Here is a 20,578-nt window from a genome sequence, read left to right as displayed (position 1 = left end):
ATATGAAACTCCACCAGACACAAGTTTCCAGCAGACTTTTATTTTATCATTGAAGCCTCGCTGGCAACTGCACGAGCGCCACCCAGCGGTGGAAATGTAGAAAGTGCAGCCTGTGGTAGATGCCGCATAAACCATGGCATAAACCCACAGACCTGGGACTGCCAAATAGCCTACAGTCTCGTCAGGGCAGTAGGCCATCCATGACTTATTTCAGACAATGACTGTCTGAAATAGGCTATCAACTACTCCTTCCAAAATAGATTACACAAGACACTCTCGTCATCATCATCATCATCATCATCATCATCATCATCATTTATTTCAACACACTGTGTTTCATGCATTTGCTTTTATTTGTTTCTGCCATCAAATACTGCTGTCAAATACTGGATTGATTCCACTATTCCATGCCTCACCCACACTGCTACTGTCTGTGAAAGAAAATACAAATATTAGAAAGGAATGTAGACACAAATACAAAGGCCTTTACACAGAGAAAGAGCAACACTACATCCCTTTGCCCTGATATCCTTACCTTTCTTAGTAAGATGTCGGACAAACAGTCCTGCACCAATCAAACCGAGCAGGCCAAGGACAGAGGCTCCACCCACTGCTGTATACTTTAACAGGGCAGCACCCAATGGTTCCTCACTCACTGAAATACAATGAAACACAAACTGATTTAACACAATGCACATGCTGCATGCTGGTTCAGTCAGATGGCTGTAGCCTATACCCTCTCCCTTTTATTGGCATATATAAGAAAGTGGGAAAAAAAACGATGAATACATTCATTTACTGGATTTTTACATGTATTCATTTGGATTATGGACCCAGATAATCACATACTGTAGGAGGACCAAGACATGCTTGACCCTCTACCTTTAAAAATCCAGTAGAAACAAAGCGCAACCTCCCCATACTAATGTTCAATCTTAAAAGATTGAGCTTAGTATGGTGATAGCCAGACTAATAATATAGGGTTATCTGTGTAAGATATATATAACGTTATCTGGAGGCTGTATTGATATGGCCACATAGAGGGTGCTGGTATGATACCTTTGCAGGTCGGAGCCTCGGGTGTCCACTGGCCTATGTGGTCACACTCTATCCTGAGAGCTCCCTGGAGCTGGAGGCCCTCATCACACCTGAATTCACAGCTGGAGGTGAAGCTGTGGAGAGCAATGGGATGGCTGCAGTTCACACCTCCTCCACTAGGGGCATCAGGCACAGCAGGGCACTCCACAGCTGAGATATGAGAAGTTCATCCAACACATGACAAGTACCAAGTGGTGAATAGAGTTAGAAGTGATCTAGTTAGTATATGTAGGACTTGTAACCATCTGGATAAGTATAACTTACCCATCCATTTTCAGTGACAGACTTACAGTGGCAACTGAAACACTTTTGCATTCTTCACCAATAATTGATATAGTAACTCCATGCTTGCCAATAGCAGCTCAGAAGGGGTCTCTTTTAAGGATAAGGGGTGATAGCTATTTGAAGATTTGTGCGAAGAGAAAGCAGTTTCACATACTGACTCGTAAATAAACAAGGTCAAAGGGAGGGAAATGGGGGAAAATAGAGTTTGGAGTCTTTCTATGAGAGAAACGATAAATAAGCGATGGCTCAAGATAAGAATATTGTGCAAGTCAAGACAGTGTTTCCTGCTTCTTCACTTCATACCATCTGACCTCTGCTCCCCTTTCTCTCGAGCATATTTTCCAGTTTGTAACAAGTGATTATTTTGCACAACACTGCGTAGCCTACTGTATTCTAACAATGTATGTCTTGGGCCTTGGCCTTGATTTGATAGCTGTACAACTATCAAATCAAGGCCAAGGCCCAAGACATACATTTGTGTGTCCCATTTGTTCAACACAGTTATCTTTTTATGAGAGCTATGTTACATATTTTGAAAAAGAGGGTGAAAAAACATGTGAAACCAAGTGTTAACACATTATTACGATATAAGAAACAAGGTGAAGGTGATCTCAGTTTCATTAAGCGTACTGTAAATAGTGAAAATAACTGTAAGGATGGGTTCGAAGGTTTCTTACCCTGGCAAACGGGAAGAGTGTGGCTCCACCGGCCTCGGGCAGAGCAGTGCATGGAGCTGTTTCCCTTGAGGATGAAGCCACTATCACACTCTGACCAGCAGGTAGAGCTGTAGCTGAACTTCTCTAAGGGGTTCTGACACCTTAATGTGCCATTTGATGGGGCTTTTAAATGTTCGCACCTTACAGCTGCAACACATGACAGAAATAATGACTCCAATAACATCCATGAACGATATGTTTTTATGATAATTCCGTGAATACTGTGCTACTGTGCATATATAGATAGATAGATAGATAGATACTTTATTGATTCCCGAGGGGAAATTCAAGGTCCCAGTAGCATAAGACACCACACACAACATACATTACAACGTAAAGAGGATGATAAAATAACAAATCCACTAGATGACTAAAAAGAACAGTAAAATGTACTAAAGATAATAAAACAAGGATCCACGTGAATGTGCTGAGGATGTATAAGCATGAGGCGCTTGCAGTGATAGGGCAGGGACTGACCCTGTGATTTGAGGTGTATGTCAAGGTGGTAGTACAAATCCAAGATCCATACTGTACATCATTACATCAAAGAACAATGACATCCAGTACTTCTATTTAGTTTCTTAGTGTTGCCACCCCTCAGTTAACCCCCCAGTGTCTGTACCTGTGCAGGTGGGGGATGGGTGTGTCCACTGGCCTGTGGCATCACATTCTGTTCTCTGAGCTCCTTGGAGCAGAAAGCCTTCATCACACCTGAACTCACAGGTGGAGTTGAAGCTGTTGGGAGAAATGGGGTGGCTGCAGTTCATGCTTCCTCCACTGGGGGCATCAGACATAGCTGGACACTCCACAACTGGAGAATGAGACAGAGACATAAGAGGCTAGACATAGTGATTGGCTTCCAGTCAAAGTGGTGGTAAGTAAATGCTGTGGTGTGATGAGTTTCTAGACAGACACAAGAGAGAACAGACGCTTATGTTGGATGTATGTTTTGTTACCCTGACAAATGACACTGTAGTATGGAGGGTCTCACCTTCACACACAGGTGCTGCTGCTGACCAGGTTCCAGACGCCAGGCAGGTGAGGTTGGCTGGTCCCGTCAGAGTGTGACCCGTCTTACAGGAGAAATTACAGGTAGAGTTGTAGGATGAGGCGCCCAGCGGGTTTTCACAGGTGAAGTCGACTCCAGCAGGTACCAGCAGAGGAGCACAGGTGACCACTGGAGGAAGGGTAAGCATGGTCAATAACACACACACACACACACACACACACACACACACACACACACACATATATACTGTATACAGTACGTGCAGCATGCATGACAACAGTGATGCAGACTTCTTGGGTCATTATTGAAGTTGAAGTTCTCCTGTGATTGAGGACACCACATCAGCTAATATTAAGGTACAAAAAAACTCTTTAGTGTTGCTTTAAAACTCTCGGTGGGGTACCACATAAAATTGATTTAGAATGTCAGGGGGAGGTGGGTAGGTGTAACGTGGGCAGTACACTGTTTTGTAAGCGATGGCTCAAGATAAGATTATTGTGCAAGTCAAGACAGTGTTTCCTATTTTTTCACTTGATATCATCTGACCTCTGCACGCCCTCTCTCTCATCTATTTAACTATTTAACTATTTATCATACTTTCCAGTTTGTAAGGAGTGATTGTTTTGGACAGCACTGAGTAGTCTACTAACAATGTATGTCTTGGGCCTTGATTTGATAGCTGTATATACTGTATTTGTATACTGTATACATGTATGTATGTATAACAAATGGAGTTGGGAGACTTTTTTATGAGAGTTATGATACATTTTGAAAAAGGGTGCTATGTTATGCACTCCCTAGCCTAGCAGGCTTTATGTCCATTTGGACAATGGATGCTATAGCACTCGCTAGCCATGCTAAGTTCATGGCAAGAAGCTGTCATGCCATGGACAAAACCTAGCTATTAGCCAATCAGAGTCAAGCAGCTTATCTCATTGAGTATTAATGAGAATGGCGCAAATCGAGCTGAATCTTCTTGCAGGCTTTCTATACTATGCTAGAATGGCTTGAAACAAGGTAACCAAGACATTTTAATCCACAAAAAAATGTTACAGAGTTCATGGTAGAATTGCAGACATTACCACAAAGTAATGAAATATATGTGGCAGGGCACCATTAAGCATACTGTACTGATGGGTTTGAAGGTTTCTTACCCTGGCAAACAGGAAGGGCGTGGCTCCACCGGCCTCGGGCAGAGCAGTGCGTGGAGCTGTTTCCCTTGAAGATGAAGCCGCTATCACACTCTGACCAGCAGGTGGAGTTATAGCTGAACTGCACCAAGGGGTTCTGACACCTTAACGTGCCATTTGATGGGGCTTTTAAATGTTCACACCTTACAGCTGCAACACATGACAGAACAACTGACTTCAACAACATCCATGAGCAAAATATTTCCGTGATTATCACATGCATACTGTGCTACTGTGCATATACTTCATTACATCAAAGAACAATGACATCCACACTTGTATTTAGTTTCTTCTCAGCTAGTGTTAGCACACCTCAGTTAACCACACGGTGTCTGTACCTGTGCAGGTGGGAGATGGGTGTGTCCATTGGCCTGTGGCGTCACATTCTGTTCTCTGAGCTCCTTGGAGCAGGAAGCCTTCATCACACCTGAATTCACAGGTGGAGTTGAAGCTGTGGGGAGAAATGGGGTGGCTGCAGTTCATACTTCCTCCACTGGGGGCATCAGACACTGCTGGACACTCCACAGCTGGAGAATGAGACAGAGACATGAGAGGCTAGACATAGGCTCCGTTCGAATCGGGAAAAACTGCTGCCTTCTAAGATATCTAACTAGAGAGCAAGGCAGCGAAGGCCGTTCGAAACCGAAAAAACGATTTTCGCTGCCTTCTAAGATATCTTAGAATTCCTGAATAACGGCCAATTTTGAAGGCAGCATCGATGTACACTTCAAGCTGCCTTCTACCCATAATCCTTTGCGGCCACGTCTGAATCTCTGTGAAAACAAAACAAACATGGCTGCCGATATCGGTAAATGACTGCCGAATCTGTTGAAATATCATTTGTGTGAAGTTATTTAGCTTGGATTTGTGGAAAGTAGATTGAAAATACACGATTTACTACCTGGTTATACCATTGTTGTACCCACTAATAATGCCTGGTCTGATATATTAGCTGCCAGTGTAACTATTTTATTCCGTTAGCCTGCTAGCTTACGTAGGCTAATTTAGTTTAACGGCAGGCTTTTGCTAACGTCATACCGTAGTGTTAACAAAAGATTCTAGAGTGCTACATGTACGCTCATTTTTAAACAACGCTAAAAGTCATGTCTAGTTAGAGAGCTCTCTATTTAGGGAGGGAGGCAGTAGGCAGCTGCCTTTCGGTTCGAACGGAGCCATAGTGATTGACAGAGCCTTGGTAAATAAATGCTGTGGTGGTTTGATAAATCAGTGCAGTTATGGACAATGAATTTCTAGACAGACAGAAGAGAGATCAGAAGCTTGTGATGAGTGTTTGTTTACCTCGACAAACAGGAAGGGCATGGCTCCACTGTCCTTGGGCAGAGCAGCGCGTGGAGCTGTTTCCTTTGAGGATGAAGCCGCTATCACACTCTGACCAGCAGGTGGAGCTGTAGCTGAACTTCTCCAAAGGGTCCTGACACCTTAGCTTGCCATTAAGGCTGGCATTTAGTTGCCCACAGCGTACCACTGAAATATATCAGAAGACAATGAATGCCACAAACTGTCACTTTTTGGCAATGAAGTGTGACCGGCTGCACAGAATAATTATTCATTGGAGGCAGTGTGAATATAAAGGTTGTTTAACTGGACATTTATAGATGAATGTCCAATCTTGAATTGTGGGATTTGAATCAAGTTTTCTGTTTTTGTTTCATGTAACTGGTTTCATGTTTTTGTTTATGTTGTGTCAGGCCTATGACATTCATCAGAACTCATCTGAGTCTTTAATGTCATACACCTCAGTGTCCAGCCACCAGAAGTGCAAATCCGTGTCTCACCAGCGTCTTGCTGGCAGGAGGGTCTCACCTTCACACACAGGTGCTGCTGCTGACCAGGTACCAGACGCCAGGCAGGTGAGGTTGGCTGGTCCCGTCAGAGTGTGACCCGTCTTACAGGAGAAATTACAGGTAGAGTTGTAGGATGAGGCGCCCAGTGGGTTTTCACAGGTGAAGTCGACTCCAGCAGGTACCAGCAGAGGAGCACAGGTGACCACTGGAGGAAGGGTAAGCATGGTTAATAACACATAGGTAAAGCTGTAGAGAGTCAAGCATTAATAGCTCCTTGAATATTAATGAGACCCGGTGCAAATCGAACTGAGTCTTTCTGCAGGCTTTCTATACCACGCTTGAATGGTTTGAAACAAGGTAACTGAGACTTATTTGTTTACAAGAAAAATGTTACAGAGTTCATGGTAGAGCAGACATTACCACAAAGTAATGAAATGCGTGTGGCAGGGCCCCATTAAGCGTACTATAGCAATAGCGAAAATAACTAGGATGGGTTTGAAGGTTTCTTACCCTGGCAAACAGGAAGGGCTTGGCTCCACCGGCCTCGGGCAGAGCAGTGTGTGGAGCTGTTTCCCTTGAGGATGAAGCCGCTATCACACTCTGACCAGCAGGTGGAGCTGTAGCTGAATTCCCCTAAGGGGTTCTGACACCTTAACATGCCATTTGATGGGGCTTTTAAATATTCACACCTTACAGCTGCAACACACAACAGAAAAAATGACTCCAATAACATCCATGAACAATATTTTTCTGTGATTATACTGTGCTGCTGTGCATACATCATTACATCAAAGAACAATGACATCCAGCAATTTAGTTTCTTCTCTAATGTTGGCACACCACAGTTAACCACACAGTGTCTGTACTGTACCTGTGCAGGTGGGGGGTGGGTGTGTCCACTGGCCTGTGGCCCTACACTCTGTTCTCTGAGCTCCTTGGAGCAGGAAGCTTTCATCACACCTGAATTCACAGGTGGAGTTGAAGCTGTTGGGAGAAATGGGGTGGCTGCAGTTCATGCTTCCTCCACTGGGGGCATCAGACATTGCTGGACACACCACAGCTGGAGAATGAGACAGAGACATGAGAGGCTAGACATAGGGTGCCTCTCATTCAGCGTTTATACGTCCTCCCTCGCTCCTCGGGCCTCGATCCTCGCTGATCTACATAAAGAAAGATAGAGGAAGGGATAGACTATCCCATTGTTGCCGCCCCATCATTCTTTATGTACATAAGTGAGGATCGAGGCCCAAGGAGCGAGGGAGGACGTATAAACGCTAAATGAGAGGCACCTATAGTGATTGGCTTCCAGTCAGAGTCGTGGTAAATAAATGCTGTGGTGGTTTGATGAATCTCTGCAGTTATGGGCAATGAGGTTGGTGAGTTTCTAGACAGACAGAAGAGAGAACAGAAACTTATGATGGGTGTTTGTTTACCTTGACAAACAGGAAGGGCGTGGCTCCACTGTCCTTGGGCAGAGCAGTGGGTGGAACTGTTTCCCTTGAGAATGAAGCCGCTATCACACTCTGACCAGCAGGTGGAGTTGTAGCTGAACTTCGCCAAAGGGTCCTGACACCTTAGCTTGCCATTAAGGCTGGCATTTAGTTGGCCACAGCGTACCACTGAAATATATCAGAAGACAATGAATGCCACAAACTGTCACTTTTTGGCAATGAAGTGTGACCGGCTGCACAGAATAATTCTTTATGGAGGCAGTGTGAATATGAAGGTTGTTTAAAGGGCATAACTGTACATTTATAGATTAATGTATTTCATGATCTTGAATTATAGCATTTGAAACAACTTCTTTGTTTTCGTTCATGCAACTGTTTTCATGTTTGTATTTATGTTCTGTCACAACGTTATAAAGTTAACCTAATAAACAGCTGTTGTAGCTACTATCGGCATTTTTTTTGTTAGCCACTGTTGTCTTAATGATGATAACATCTCATTTCAGAGTCTATTTCAGAGTTTGTCGTTCGTTTTTTATTATTAATATAACATCGTCTTTTTGCTGGTTTTGGTGGTTTTTGGCAAAGAAATGCATTTACATTCCTGAACATTCTCTAACCATCGTCATTTCTAATGGTGCTGTTTTTGGCACTAAAATTCATTTGAATCTTTTCACGCAGAGCAGCGTGTTTTCGTGACGTTGCATAGAAATGTATGTATGCCATTTATCAGAACTCAACTGAATCTTTAATGTCATACACCTCAGTGTCAGTCTTACACTATCCAGCACCTGAAGTGTAAACCTCTATCTCACCAGCATTATTACTTATTTTTAAATTATTTTTCCTTGATTTATGCTTTCTTTTTATGTTTTATTACGATCTTGTTTTAATTACTCTTTGACTGTTGCCTATCTATGCTTTTATCTGCTACTTTACTATTACTAGTTTTGATTATGTGAAGAACATTGAATGACCTCTGTGTTTGAAATGCGCTATATAAATAAATTTGACTTGACTTGCTGGCAGGAGGGTCTCACCTTCACACACAGGTGCTGCTGCTGACCAGGTTCCAGACGCCAGGCAGGTGAGGTTGGCTGGTCCCATCAGAGTGTGACCCGTCTTACAGGAGAAATTACAGGTAGAGTTGTAGGATGAGGCGCCCAGCGGGTTTTCACAGGTGAAGTCGACTCCAGCAGGTACCAGCAGAGGAGCACAGGTGACCACTGGAGGAAGGGTAAGCATGGTTAATAACACACACACACACACACACACACACACATACACACACAACCTCACATAAACAAACCCAGAGGTTGGCAAGTAATTTTGGCCACAGGTCAGTTATTTCCTTAGATTTTCTTATCCATGGAGAATGGATAAAACTAACTCATGAAAAAATGAACCATGGATGGGCCCATTGATGGTCTACTTGAGTAATTAAATGCTCCTGATTAGTTTGATCTCCCTATTCAATGTTGTAAATAGTATTTTGGCAATGATGGATTGTTTAACACGGAGCCTGGCTTAGTTTAATTAGGGATACTACTTTGGATAGTCTGTCTTATTTTTATTCTGAAATACTTCTGATCTGCAATGTTGCTGTCACTGTTTGAAAGGAATACAGACGGCAATAAGATAAAACGGCACCTTCAAGGTGGCCTACAGGTATCCACTCCAAACAGAGCCAAGTGCAACATGTACTTGCAGAGGAACAGGGATCATAGATTGGGATCATAGTGCGTTTTTCTCATATTTGTTCCAGCACCTGCTATTTGAAAAAAATAAAAAATAAAATAAATAAATAAAAGAATAACCTAGCGGGCCAAATATCATTCCTGGCTGTCAAGCTTTGGCCTGCGGGCCGCCTGATACTGACCCATGACGTACACACACACACACACACACACACACACACACATACGTGTACAGTAGTATGCATATATGCAATATATGAGAAGGACGTTCAGCCATATGCCGTTTCGAAACCCTGGGTGGGGTACTCCAAAAGAACAACATTTTTCTGTGCGATTGCTCTCACTAAGGCGTGTCTCTAGTCCGTAACTGTATGGCGCCAGAGGCCTATGAATTTGTAAGGGTTGCATAACTGCACTTCTCTAAAGCAAATTGTCATATTGTTCACTCTGCAGACACACTGCAAAAGTAGCAAAACACTTTTGGTAAATGGTATACTGGGTGACAAAGCATTTTGATAATGTGCAGTAAAGAAATTCACACTATGTCTGAAACATTATGCAAATTGACAAATGGAAAAATATTCTCATCCAGCCAGTATACTCTTTCATTCATCTCAGTGATCTTTTCTTTTTTTTCCACACTGACCAATCTGCAACCAAAAATAGAAACAACTGGTGCAAAAAACACAAGCACCAGCAGTATCACTGCAATCTAAATGGAACAAATATACATTTACTTCTTCAATATGTGTGTTTTCATGTGATTCTGTACCTGTGCAGGTGGGGGATGGGTGTGTCCACTGGCCTGTGGCGTTACACTCTGTTCTCTGAGCTCCTTGGAGCAGGAAGCCTTCATCACACCTGAACTCACAGGTGGAGTTGCATCTGTGGGGAGGAATGGGCTGGCTGCAGTTCATGCTTCCTCTGCTAGGGGCACTAGACATTGCTGGACACTCCACAGCTGCAGGTCAAGCAGGTGAATTAGTCAATCACTCCATAATAATATAAGGCGTGGACAGCATTGTGTAATTCCTTTACACTATGACAAAAATTATTTAAAGGAGAAAGTGATGGCTATCATGTTTTTCTTCATCCTGACTGCAAACTTGTGTCTGTTAATATGTTGTTGTTGGTAAGTGTAAAGACAAGTGGTCCAGTTGGGAGCCAAACTAGGGCCTTAAGTGTTACAGTATTTCATCAAACATTTATTGAATTTTCTATGCAAATTCAACATGAGCATGCTTAATATTTTAATATTAAAGCTGAAATTCGGCAATTGTTCACATAAATAGGTCTACAATTCTCGATGTCACCGAAATTTGTTTGTACAATAACCCCCAAACACAATCGGTTTTACCTAGTTTGAGTTGCTACAGCCAACAGCTAAAGCATCCAGGTAGCTACAGCGCTACACTCTGGGAACATCGACATGGCGGCCCATGAACATGCCCGCAGAGTGTTGCACCGTAGATGCCTGGAGGCTCTTGAAGCTGTTGGCTGCAGCAAATCAAGCTTGGTAAAAAACAAACAAAATGTGTGTGTGTGTGTGGGGGGGGGGGGGGGGGGTCTATGTGAAAAATCACCGGATTTCTCCTCTAACAGCTATCATCTAACGAGTCTGGCATGAAATGAAATGAAAGTGGAGACAGCCCACTGAGCCCTGCTTAGGAGACAGCACTGGCCCACACAGCGCAGCTCAGGGAGACTAAACAGTCAAATAACCCTCTGACACCGATGAGAAAGTGTGTGAGATAACAGTAATAGTCGATGTGAGGCATGCAGGTTTTTAACGACACACACTCACCTCTCTCACAGCGAGGGCCTACAAAGCCAAGGTAACACCTGCACTTAAAGTCTCCAATGGTCTCCACACACGTCCCGTTCTGACAGGACTTCTCAGAGCATGAGGCTATTAGGGTAAACACACACACACACACACACACACACACACAGGTCCAGCAGTCAACTCCACTGTCCCCATTCATCACTCTGTACTACTCTCCGAATCTGGATACACTTTAAATAGTCTGATCTAATCTGCCATTGATAAATCAGTTTGTCTTTGTTTCATCTCATGCTAATAAATATTTTTGCAATTCATATAAAACGAATACAATCATTAGAATCTTTTTCAAACTCATATAACCTGCATTATATGCTACTGACTGACTAAGAATTTCTAGTTTCTATCACATCAGAACTTGCAATTCATGTTAAATGAATTATGAATTATTCTAACCGGTGTAGCAGATAGCTCCCTTTTTCTTCATACAGTTCTCATCGTTCCATTTGGCCGTGTCCTTGTCTCTCTTGATGTAGATCTCCACACAGTCTTGTCCATCGCCCAGGTCATTGGGCTCCCCAGCGGCCCAGTTCTCCGCCTCGGGGGTCAGGACCTGTCCAGTTCCCACCCAGGTCCACTTCCCCTCCCGCTTGCGGATGCCGATCCAGTAGTAACCTTTCTCGGGCTTGGGCAGCGTCTTGTTGAGGTAGGCGATCTCCTCCTTGTTCTGGATTGCCACCAAGTCGGTGAAGTTCTTCTTGCAGTAGCTTCGAGCCAAATCGTAGGTCAAGAGGTCTGTGGTGTAATTATAAGTCCAGGCCTGAGCGCCCGTTCGACTTGAAAGAAGCAAATCTGAACCAAGGGCCGACATATTATATAAAGCATAGCCTGTTGACACTTTGACTACTTCACACACAATAATAACATACACAGGGTAATACACCCAAAATGGTTGCAAGCAACTTCTTGTTCTAACTTAATATTATATAACATTACTACTATACCTTATTATAGTGCAAAAACCAATGCCACTGTGGATAACTCACCATTACTTATTGCAATGAAAGCAATGCCCAATGCCACGGTCACCATGGATGAGTGCTGATGAAATACCCAAGGGCGCATCTGCAATGCCAACACAGGCCAACAAATATGGACATCAAGACACAACTCACCCAGTCACTCTTTGGTTGGTGCATCTCAACATACAGTTGCAGAGGAGAGGATGGTTCACAATCAAAAAATGTAATTCACAATTAACAGTAACACATTTAAATGTGAGGCCTGATGTAATATGACAGTGAGTAATATACCATGGGTAGACAAAATCTTACCTTTTCGCAGACATATGTTTGGGTAGACTCAGCATTCAACAGACCCATTCACACACTCTAAAGCTGACCTGACAACTGAATCATTGTTCCTATGAAAAAGGACATTTTGCAACCTTCCTTTCTCTTTTAATGCAATATCCACAGGAAACTCTGCACACTTGCCACAAAGATAGTGGGGGGTGTTATCCTTGCTTCACTCACAAGGCAATTATACAGACACACAGGCGACACTTCCTGTGGTTAGAAATGAACCAGCACAGCGTATCTCCCAATGAACAGCCAACAAAAGCAAGTGAGAGTGGGTAGCTGTATAAGTGGCTGCCATTAGTGGCTGCTGCCACCAGTGGAACCAGGCACGGCGCCAGAATTCCAGTTTCGGATGGGCAAGACCAATTATGGGTGGGCCTTAAATTAAAATCGTTACGAACGGTCACGGAGTACCGCTGCTACCAGGAGATGAAGGAGAGCTGAGATCCACAACAGCACATCTTCGTCTATATGGCTCAATAATGACTCCTGACTTTGTTTGATAATTGCGATGCTTGATCCGATTTGCTTTAAAGGGCTGTTAATCTTCGGTTTATGACCGTGGAGCCTATTATCTTGTAGGCCACATTTTAATACTATTCTCTGTAATAAGCCATGTTCAGTGTTGTTACTGAAATCAATAATTAATAACAAACAAATAAATGAATGTTGTATGAAGTATGAAACCATTATGATCGTGATTCCTGCATTTAAACTTGAGATGGACCTATTTATCAAACATACAAGCGGACACAGGTTCTCACTCTCCTGGTAGCAGCTCTCCTGGTCAGGGTGCAACCAAAACATAAGCAGCTCTGACCATGTGAAAAATTACACTACACATTTGGCACTTCACATATTTAACTGAGACCCTTTCAGGTTTCAGTTTTGGGGGAAATGTATTGATAATTCATACAATGACATGTTTAAAGGCACAGGAGCAAGATTTTTTTTTTTTTCCGTGACCATTGGGATTAACCACCAGCTCCTCACAGGAGACTCAGTGACTCTGAGATGTGAGTTGGGTGTTTCTTCTGGTTTGGTGTTCTACTGGTACAGAGACACACGGAGCTCTGATCCTGTGACCCAGACTTTTGCAGGCTCCTACAGCATCAGCTCTGTTAACATCTCTGATGGAGGACAGTACTGGTGCAGAGCTGGGAGAGGAGACCCAGTCTTCTACACTCAATATAGTGATGCAGCTGAGATAACGGTTGCAGGTTTGTAGTTTCATTAGAACATTTATTGTTTTGCTCTTCTGAATTGATTGGATTCGCTGTATGTTATCGAAAGTGATGTGATACATGTGTGTGGGTGGGTGTGTGTGTGGTGTGTACTGTTTTCCTGATGAGAAGATCTCAGTCTCCCTCTAGTGGTCTGCAGCAGAGCAACAGTCACAATACAGAACAGAGTTTTAAGTAAGCCATTCCATTCATATAATGTTTACCTGAGTTTTCTTCTTTGTTGATTAATTTAAAGCCATTAATCTCTTCCTGAATCAGGGAACTCAGTCAGATCTGGTATGATATGTTTTCATTGTCCACTGAAGGTACTAGTATTTTCTCATGGCTCCCATGATAACCAGTATTAAGAAAATGTACTGTATATGTAAACCAATGTATTGCTAAACTATTATATGAACAGACAGAACAATTTTTTGTCATCTTTATCTTCCACTAGGTGGTGCTGTGGCTGGAACTGGTGATATGGTATATGCCGAGATGAGTTGAAGGGTACAGCCTGATAGCATAATTGCCTAAGTCATTTTTTGGCCAAATTGACATATCTGCATAACTTTACTCTCCTACTACTGCTGCATCACCCTGCATTACTGCCTATGCTCTTAGCCAATCACAATTCTTATTACAGCCCAAAAACACTATCTACCTAAGTCATCTCCTTGACTTAGGCAGTTTTGATACAATCAAAATGGCAGAAAACAATAGAAAGTCTGTCCACAAGTGAAGCATTAGCTCTTCTCTTTTCATATTTCTTCAATATTCTGGACACTAAATGGAATTTCAGTCATTCATAGGGATTATAAACTGTGTATTTACAGTTTTTCACAGTTGCTCAAACACTAAACCCCATTCTCTGAATCAAATTCTCGAATGCCTGAACACATTTGTTGAATTATTCCCTTTTTTTGGAAAAACCATGACCACTTTTACCCACTTTCACCCATTTTACCAAACTCATTAACCCTTTTTGCAAAACTCTAAACACATTGTGCATTCTGATGCACTTCTTAGTTATATTGATAACGAAACAAGGCGGAAGTTGAACACAATTAGAGCACAGTTGTCTCCATTTGAGTTGAACACCACTTACAGTTTTTCACAGTTGCTCAAACACTAAACCCCATTCTCTGAATCAAATTCTCAAATGCCTGAACACATTTATTTAATTACTCCCTTTTTTGGCAAAACCAGACTACTTTCACCACTTTCACCCATTTTACCAAACTCATTAACCCTTTTTGCAAAACTGTGAACACATTGTGCATTCTGATGCACTTCTTAATTATATTGATAACCAAACAACGCAGAAGTTGAACACAATTAGTGCACAGTTGTCTCCATTTGAACACTACCACTCAAAATTGATAACACTTCTGTCTAATGATGTGACAACCAATATAAGTCAGTTCAGAGTTGACAGAGACACAGGGGACAACAAGTGTGTGTTACAGTAGAAGTGGGGTACAAGGAAGAGGAGGGTGCAGGTAGGAGGAAGAGGATGAAGAGAAAGACAGAGAGTCCCAAGAGTTGCAATACTGTAAATGATGATATTTGGGCAACAATCATTGACCATGTTCTGGTTCATGGAATGCCAATGAGAGAAGCGGGACTTCATGGTCCAACCCAAGTGGTTTCTCTGTGGCGTCAATAATCCAAAGATTCAGACTACAGAAGAGAAATAGCGTAAATGTCCATTATCATACAGTACAGTAATCACTGAACATCCACTGTTACACACTTACTACCCTTTGAGCTCAACTCTGAGAGAGTGAAAGAGCTGAGTTATCAGTATGTCCAAATAAATTTAGGCACAATACAATATTACAGTAGGCTATTGCATACTTACAGTACTATCAGAGTCTGTGGCATCAGTACAAATCATATTCAGTACAGTATTGGCCTGTCTTTCTGTTCACTTACACAACTATTGATTTATATCTTCATATAGGCTAGAGGATATGAGTAGAAAGTGATGTAAGTCCTTATTCTTTACAGTATTTTCATTGTGATATATATTTTTCAAATCAGAATGAATACAATTCCTCCAGGAGCCATAAACCCTGCCCTGAAAACTGTGTCTTCCATTGTTTTGTGTATTGTCTTATCACTGCTCTGCAGGAGTGTAATTTTGCCTGATGTGTTCAATGATTTGAGACCATTTGTTCGTTTTGAGCAAAGTTAAAAGTGTTTTGAGGTGATTGTTCAGTTTTGCAACAAGATTGAAGGGTTTCGAGAATGTAGTTTGAGAAATGAGTTTTGTGTTCACAGTTTTGAGAAAAAGGTAAAGAGTTCTGAAAAAGGTGTTCTAGCAATTGTGAAAAACTGTAAAATTGATAACACTTGTGTCTACAGTAATGATGTGACAACCAAAATAAGTCAGTTCAGAGTTGACAGAGATGCAGGGGACAACAAGTGTGTGTTAGAGGTGGGTTACAAGGAAGAGGAGGGTGCAGGTAGGAGGAAGAGGATGAAGAGAAAGACAAAGAGTCCCACGAGTTGTAAATTATGAAATTCGGGCAACAATCATCGACCACGTTCTGGTTCATGGAATGCCAATGAGAGAAGCAGGACTTCATGGTCCAACCCAACATCAGCAGTTTCTCTGTGGCTTCAATAATCCAAAGATTTAGACTACGGAACAGGAATAGCGTAAATGTCCATTATCATACAGTACAGTAATCACAACATTCATACAGTAATCATACAGTACAGTAATCACAACGTTCACTGTTACACACTTACTACCCTTTGAGCTCAACTCTGAGAGAGTGAAAAAAAAAAAACTTTCATAGGAAATCTTTTCTAGTGACAGCCACTGTATGCTTTTACATGCCTTAAAGTGGTTCAAAGCAAGCCTCTTCTGACAGCTGTGCTTGCTTGTTTAAACTAAATTTCCTTACTGTTGTCCTAAGCTGCTATGTTGCTATGCTGCTGTTTTGTTTTAAAGCCAAACCAGCACACCAACCAGAGGAGCACCTTTAGCCTACTCTACTGTGAAGCCTGGTTGCTCATCAAGTAAGGAATAATGTGCCCCAAGCTTTCAACACAGTCCAGATTTAAAGCAATAGTTCGGAATTTTGGACATAGGACCTCATTTCCAACTTAGTCGGGGTGATATAGGTCGGTGAAGACCATTTTCAGTGAATTTCTGCCCTTCCTTGAGTTACAGCGTTCATCTCGTGCTAACTTGGTGCCGAGATAACGCAAGTCAATGGTAACATCCAGCCTGCCACTGAAAACACTCACCCGAAACAAATAAATTATAACGTCAGACTATCGATGCACATGCCTGTGTTGATAGAACAATGTTAGAAATAAAACTAACCTTGCATCGCATTGCAATAGCCTACTTTGTTCCCTGTATGGCAGCGGCGGATTGATATTGAGAAACTAGTCCCTCAAAATGTAATAAATCATTGAGTTGCAAGGTTAGTTTTATTTCTAAAATGATTCTATCAACACGGACATGTATATCGATAGTCTGACATTTTAATTGACTTGTCTCGGGTGTGCGGTGGAGTGAGTAAGACTGTTGTTGATGTCAGACTGATGTTACCGTTGAAATGCTTTAGCTCAGAACCAGCGTTAGCAAAGGGGGACGCTGCAACTGAAGGAAGCCACTTACGTGGTAGTGAGTAGAGGGTCCCTAAAGCCAAACCGAAGTATCCCCACGTCTTTATGTGGTCGGATAGAGAGTCCAGAATGAATTTAATCGAGTCAGTACCTTTCCGGAAATGTCGCTGCTGCAGCTGGCACATTTTAATAACATTTCCGGAGAGGTACGGACTCGATTAAATTCATACTTCAGTTTGGCTTTAGGGACCCACTACTCACTACCACGTAAGTGTAGTGTTGTTTGGAACAGTAGAAGAGGTATAAAAATAGCGTTTTGTAGCGGCGAAAGGACTTGCCCCGGTCACTTCCAGGCTAACGAGTTTTGGCTAAAAACGGTGAACTCGAACATTCTCAAAATACATCCGAATGACATGATTTTGGTTTCAACTCAACGTATGCAGGCTACTCCCAATAGTCCGAAAAATTGATCTAAAGTGCATTTCACTCCGGATTATCCCTTTAAGTCCTGTCTCACCATTTTAAATCAAATTTAAAGACCCATCTATTTTCTTTGGCCTATAATGTCCATTAATTTCTCCTCTTTGTTTGTAAGACATATCTTATTTCTATTTCTTTTCAGCATAATATTAAATTGCATCTTTTACTTTAATGTACATTTTCTCTAGGTCTGCATGGTCTTATTCACTGCAGGTCTATGGAGGGTAATATAACATATTGCTCTCACTTTGTTACAGTGGAGATCAACTTCAAACCTCTTAGTGGCAGGTTAAAATATCGCTGTCACATCAAATTAGAGACACAACTGTTAATATGGTCATGATTTTTGAATCAGTTACTGTGCTAAGGTGTGATGAATCAACAACACTGTCCACTCTGGTAGTTGTTTGCGGTATGCTGAAAAGCTGGACCCCATTCAGACACGTGTCAGATTATGATAGAATTCTGCAGTAATTCAGTGTTATGAGGTAATTTGCTTAATGACTATAATAGATATCTCTGGTCCACACAGATCATTATCCTGAATTAGTGTAATGTTTTACCAGAATTACTACAACCATAAATACAGTTGTTCCCGTGAGTTATAAAACTAGAATCCTGAGATAAGTTGGATGTCTGTTTCACTCATAACAAGTTCAAAGTATCAATGCGCTGACCTAAATAATTTGGATTCACACGTGAGTGTACTGTAGCATTTTATCACACAAGCTTTTTTTTAAAAAAAAAAAAAAAAAAAAAAAAGAGCATATTACAAGAATTCTTTTTTTTTGGCTGCGGTCCTTCAATGTCTGCAGCAAGCTCCTCTGGATGTTTTACCAGTCTGTTGTTGCCAGCGTCCTATTCTATGCTGTGGCATGCTGGGGAGGAAGCACTAGTGAGAGGGATGCTGGGCGACTAGACAGGCTGGTAAGGAAGGCTGGCTCTGTTGTGGGAGCTGATCTGGAGTGCATCACTTCAGTATCAGACAAAAGGATCCTGAACAAGCTACACAGCATCCTGGACAATGACTGTCATCCACTCTACAGCACTATCATACAGCAGAAGAGCTTGATCAGCTGGAGACTATGCTCCATGACATGCACAACAGACAGACTGAGGAAGTCATATAGTCATATAGTCATATAGAAGAGGGCCATACAACTGTACAATGCTTCACTGAAGGGAAAAGGAGAGTTGGACTTCTATGCATAGTATATCTGCACCTCCACCCTCTTATACACTTACATGGCATGGCTTACATGTCTACCCTCATGTCTAACTCTTGTATTATTACTATGTTAAGTTTATTTTAATTGTCCATATATTTATACTAGTACTGTTATTATTATTACTATGCTTACATTTTGTAAATATACATATTTATTGCTGGTCACTAGAATTTAATCTTGCACTGTTGGACTTATTTGCACTACCAACTTGACACACACCTCATACTGGATCACAGTACCAATCCTCAGTACATTAATGCACATCTTATCTATAGTATTTTACTGCTCCTTTAGTCATGTTGATTTGTTATTTTGCTTTTTAGTTTCCTGTTTGCATTGTATTGTATGTTGTGTGTGGTGTCTTAAGCTGCTGGGACCTTGAATTTCCCCTTGGGGATCAATAAAGTATCTATCTATCTATCTATCTATCTATCTATGTTAACAATGCTAACCAGCTTGATTAGCTAACTTAACTAATGATTTCTAACAGTTATGCTTACTATGCTAACTAAGCTAACAATGCTAACCAGGTTGATTAGCTAACTTAGCTAATCATATTTAACAGTTATGCTAAAAATGCTAACTATGCTAACCATGCTAACTTGCTAGTGAGGACTTTTATTTTGAAACTTTTGTTGCTAGGAGGGTATCCATGGTGTCCACTATCAGGAATACAGAAGTTACGGTAGTATAATCATGTTGGTTGTTAGGTTTCATGTAGTTGACTGGAGGCATAGTTGATGATAACTGACAGTTGGAATGGTTGAACAGTTAAATAGTTGAGTAGTTACAATGGTTAAATGATTTCATAGTGTATATTGCTGTAAGGACTTTTATTTTGAAACAGTTGTGGACAGAGGAAACAGTATAACAGGATATGTAGTCTTCAGAGAGATTGTATGCTTAAAGCCAGAGAAACTGACAGTTGGTGCCCAGGTGGCTGGCCAGCTGGCAGAGTACCAATTGCTGCCGTGATGTGATAATGAGCTCCTAGGTTTAGGACCTCCATGACAGTGAAAGGTTTTGATGTGGTTGACACAGAGTAAGTGAATGTGTCAGTTATGATCTCCCAGAGCAGGCCTAAACTCTGTGGGTCTAGTGTTTCCACTCATGTCTAGGTCCTTGGTTACTGAGGCACAATCTTCAGGTGAGAAGGCCTTTGTGACTGTCCCACAGTTTGAGGCAAACTTGTGTAAATGTCGGTTTGACTCTGCGAGTGAAGCTTGTGTTCATCGCAGCAGGTCGACTGCCTCAGCTTCAGATGGGACGGATGTCAAACCACCATTAACATAGAAGTTCCTCTCCACAAATTTGACTGTATCTGCACCATACTCCTGTGCTCCTTTTCTGATGGCTCTTAGCAGCCCGTAGGTATCCACAGCTGGAGATGGGCTATTGCCAAAGATGTGGACCTTCATCCAGTACTCAATGATTTCCTTGTTAATGTCATTGTCCTTGTACCTTAAGAAGCGAATAAAGTTACTGTGGTCTTCGCACACCAAAAAACAATGAAACATCTGTTGGATGTCTACCATAATTGCTACCTTCTCTTTCCAGGTAGGAGGATGCCAAGGAGGCCACAGTTCAGGGAGTTTCTGGGATGTGCTTTGCAATGTGATAAAGATTAAGCTGGTGTAAAACTACACTATAGGTGTTGCAATCT

The 20,578-nt window shown here is 41.9% G+C and overlaps 1 protein-coding gene across 1 annotated transcript; it reads right to left on the bottom strand.

Annotated features, from left to right (window-relative positions):
• Positions 1-142: 142 nt before the first annotated feature.
• LOC134099215 (P-selectin-like) lies at positions 143-12,471 on the bottom strand. The gene is made up of 19 exons (XM_062552006.1): positions 12,366-12,471; positions 12,078-12,156; positions 11,488-11,883; positions 11,053-11,157; positions 10,021-10,209; positions 8,592-8,777; positions 7,537-7,722; positions 6,975-7,163; positions 6,614-6,799; positions 6,123-6,308; positions 5,598-5,783; positions 4,637-4,825; positions 4,263-4,448; positions 3,091-3,276; positions 2,722-2,910; positions 2,061-2,246; positions 1,060-1,248; positions 536-655; positions 143-431 (listed from the first exon to the last, which is right to left on the bottom strand). The coding sequence occupies exons 1-19, from the start codon at positions 12,411-12,413 to the stop codon at positions 367-369; spliced, it is 3,246 nt and encodes a 1,081-aa protein (XP_062407990.1). The 5' UTR covers positions 12,414-12,471; the 3' UTR covers positions 143-366.
• Positions 12,472-20,578: the final 8,107 nt, after the last annotated feature.

This window comes from Sardina pilchardus, chromosome 13, assembly GCF_963854185.1.
Source record: "Sardina pilchardus chromosome 13, fSarPil1.1, whole genome shotgun sequence".
Lineage (NCBI taxonomy): Eukaryota > Metazoa > Chordata > Actinopteri > Clupeiformes > Clupeidae > Sardina > Sardina pilchardus.
The sequence above is the reverse complement of the archived record's forward strand: the minus strand, read 5'-3'. Positions and strand labels throughout refer to the sequence as shown.

What these genes read in the sequence shown, in the direction of transcription:
- LOC134099215 (XM_062552006.1), bottom strand. Translation starts at nt 12,413, where the DNA reads ATGGGTCTGTTGAATGCTGAGTCTACCCAAACATATGTCTGCGAAAAG. An exon ending in CGCCCTTCCTGTTTGTCAAG is followed by an intron (nt 7,164 to 7,536) that starts GTAAACAAACAC and finishes CTCATTCTCCAG; the next exon opens with CTGTGGTGTGTCCAGCAATG. An exon ending in CGCCCTTCCTGTTTGCCAGG is followed by an intron (nt 3,277 to 4,262) that starts GTAAGAAACCTT and finishes CCCTTCCTCCAG; the next exon opens with TGGTCACCTGTGCTCCTCTG.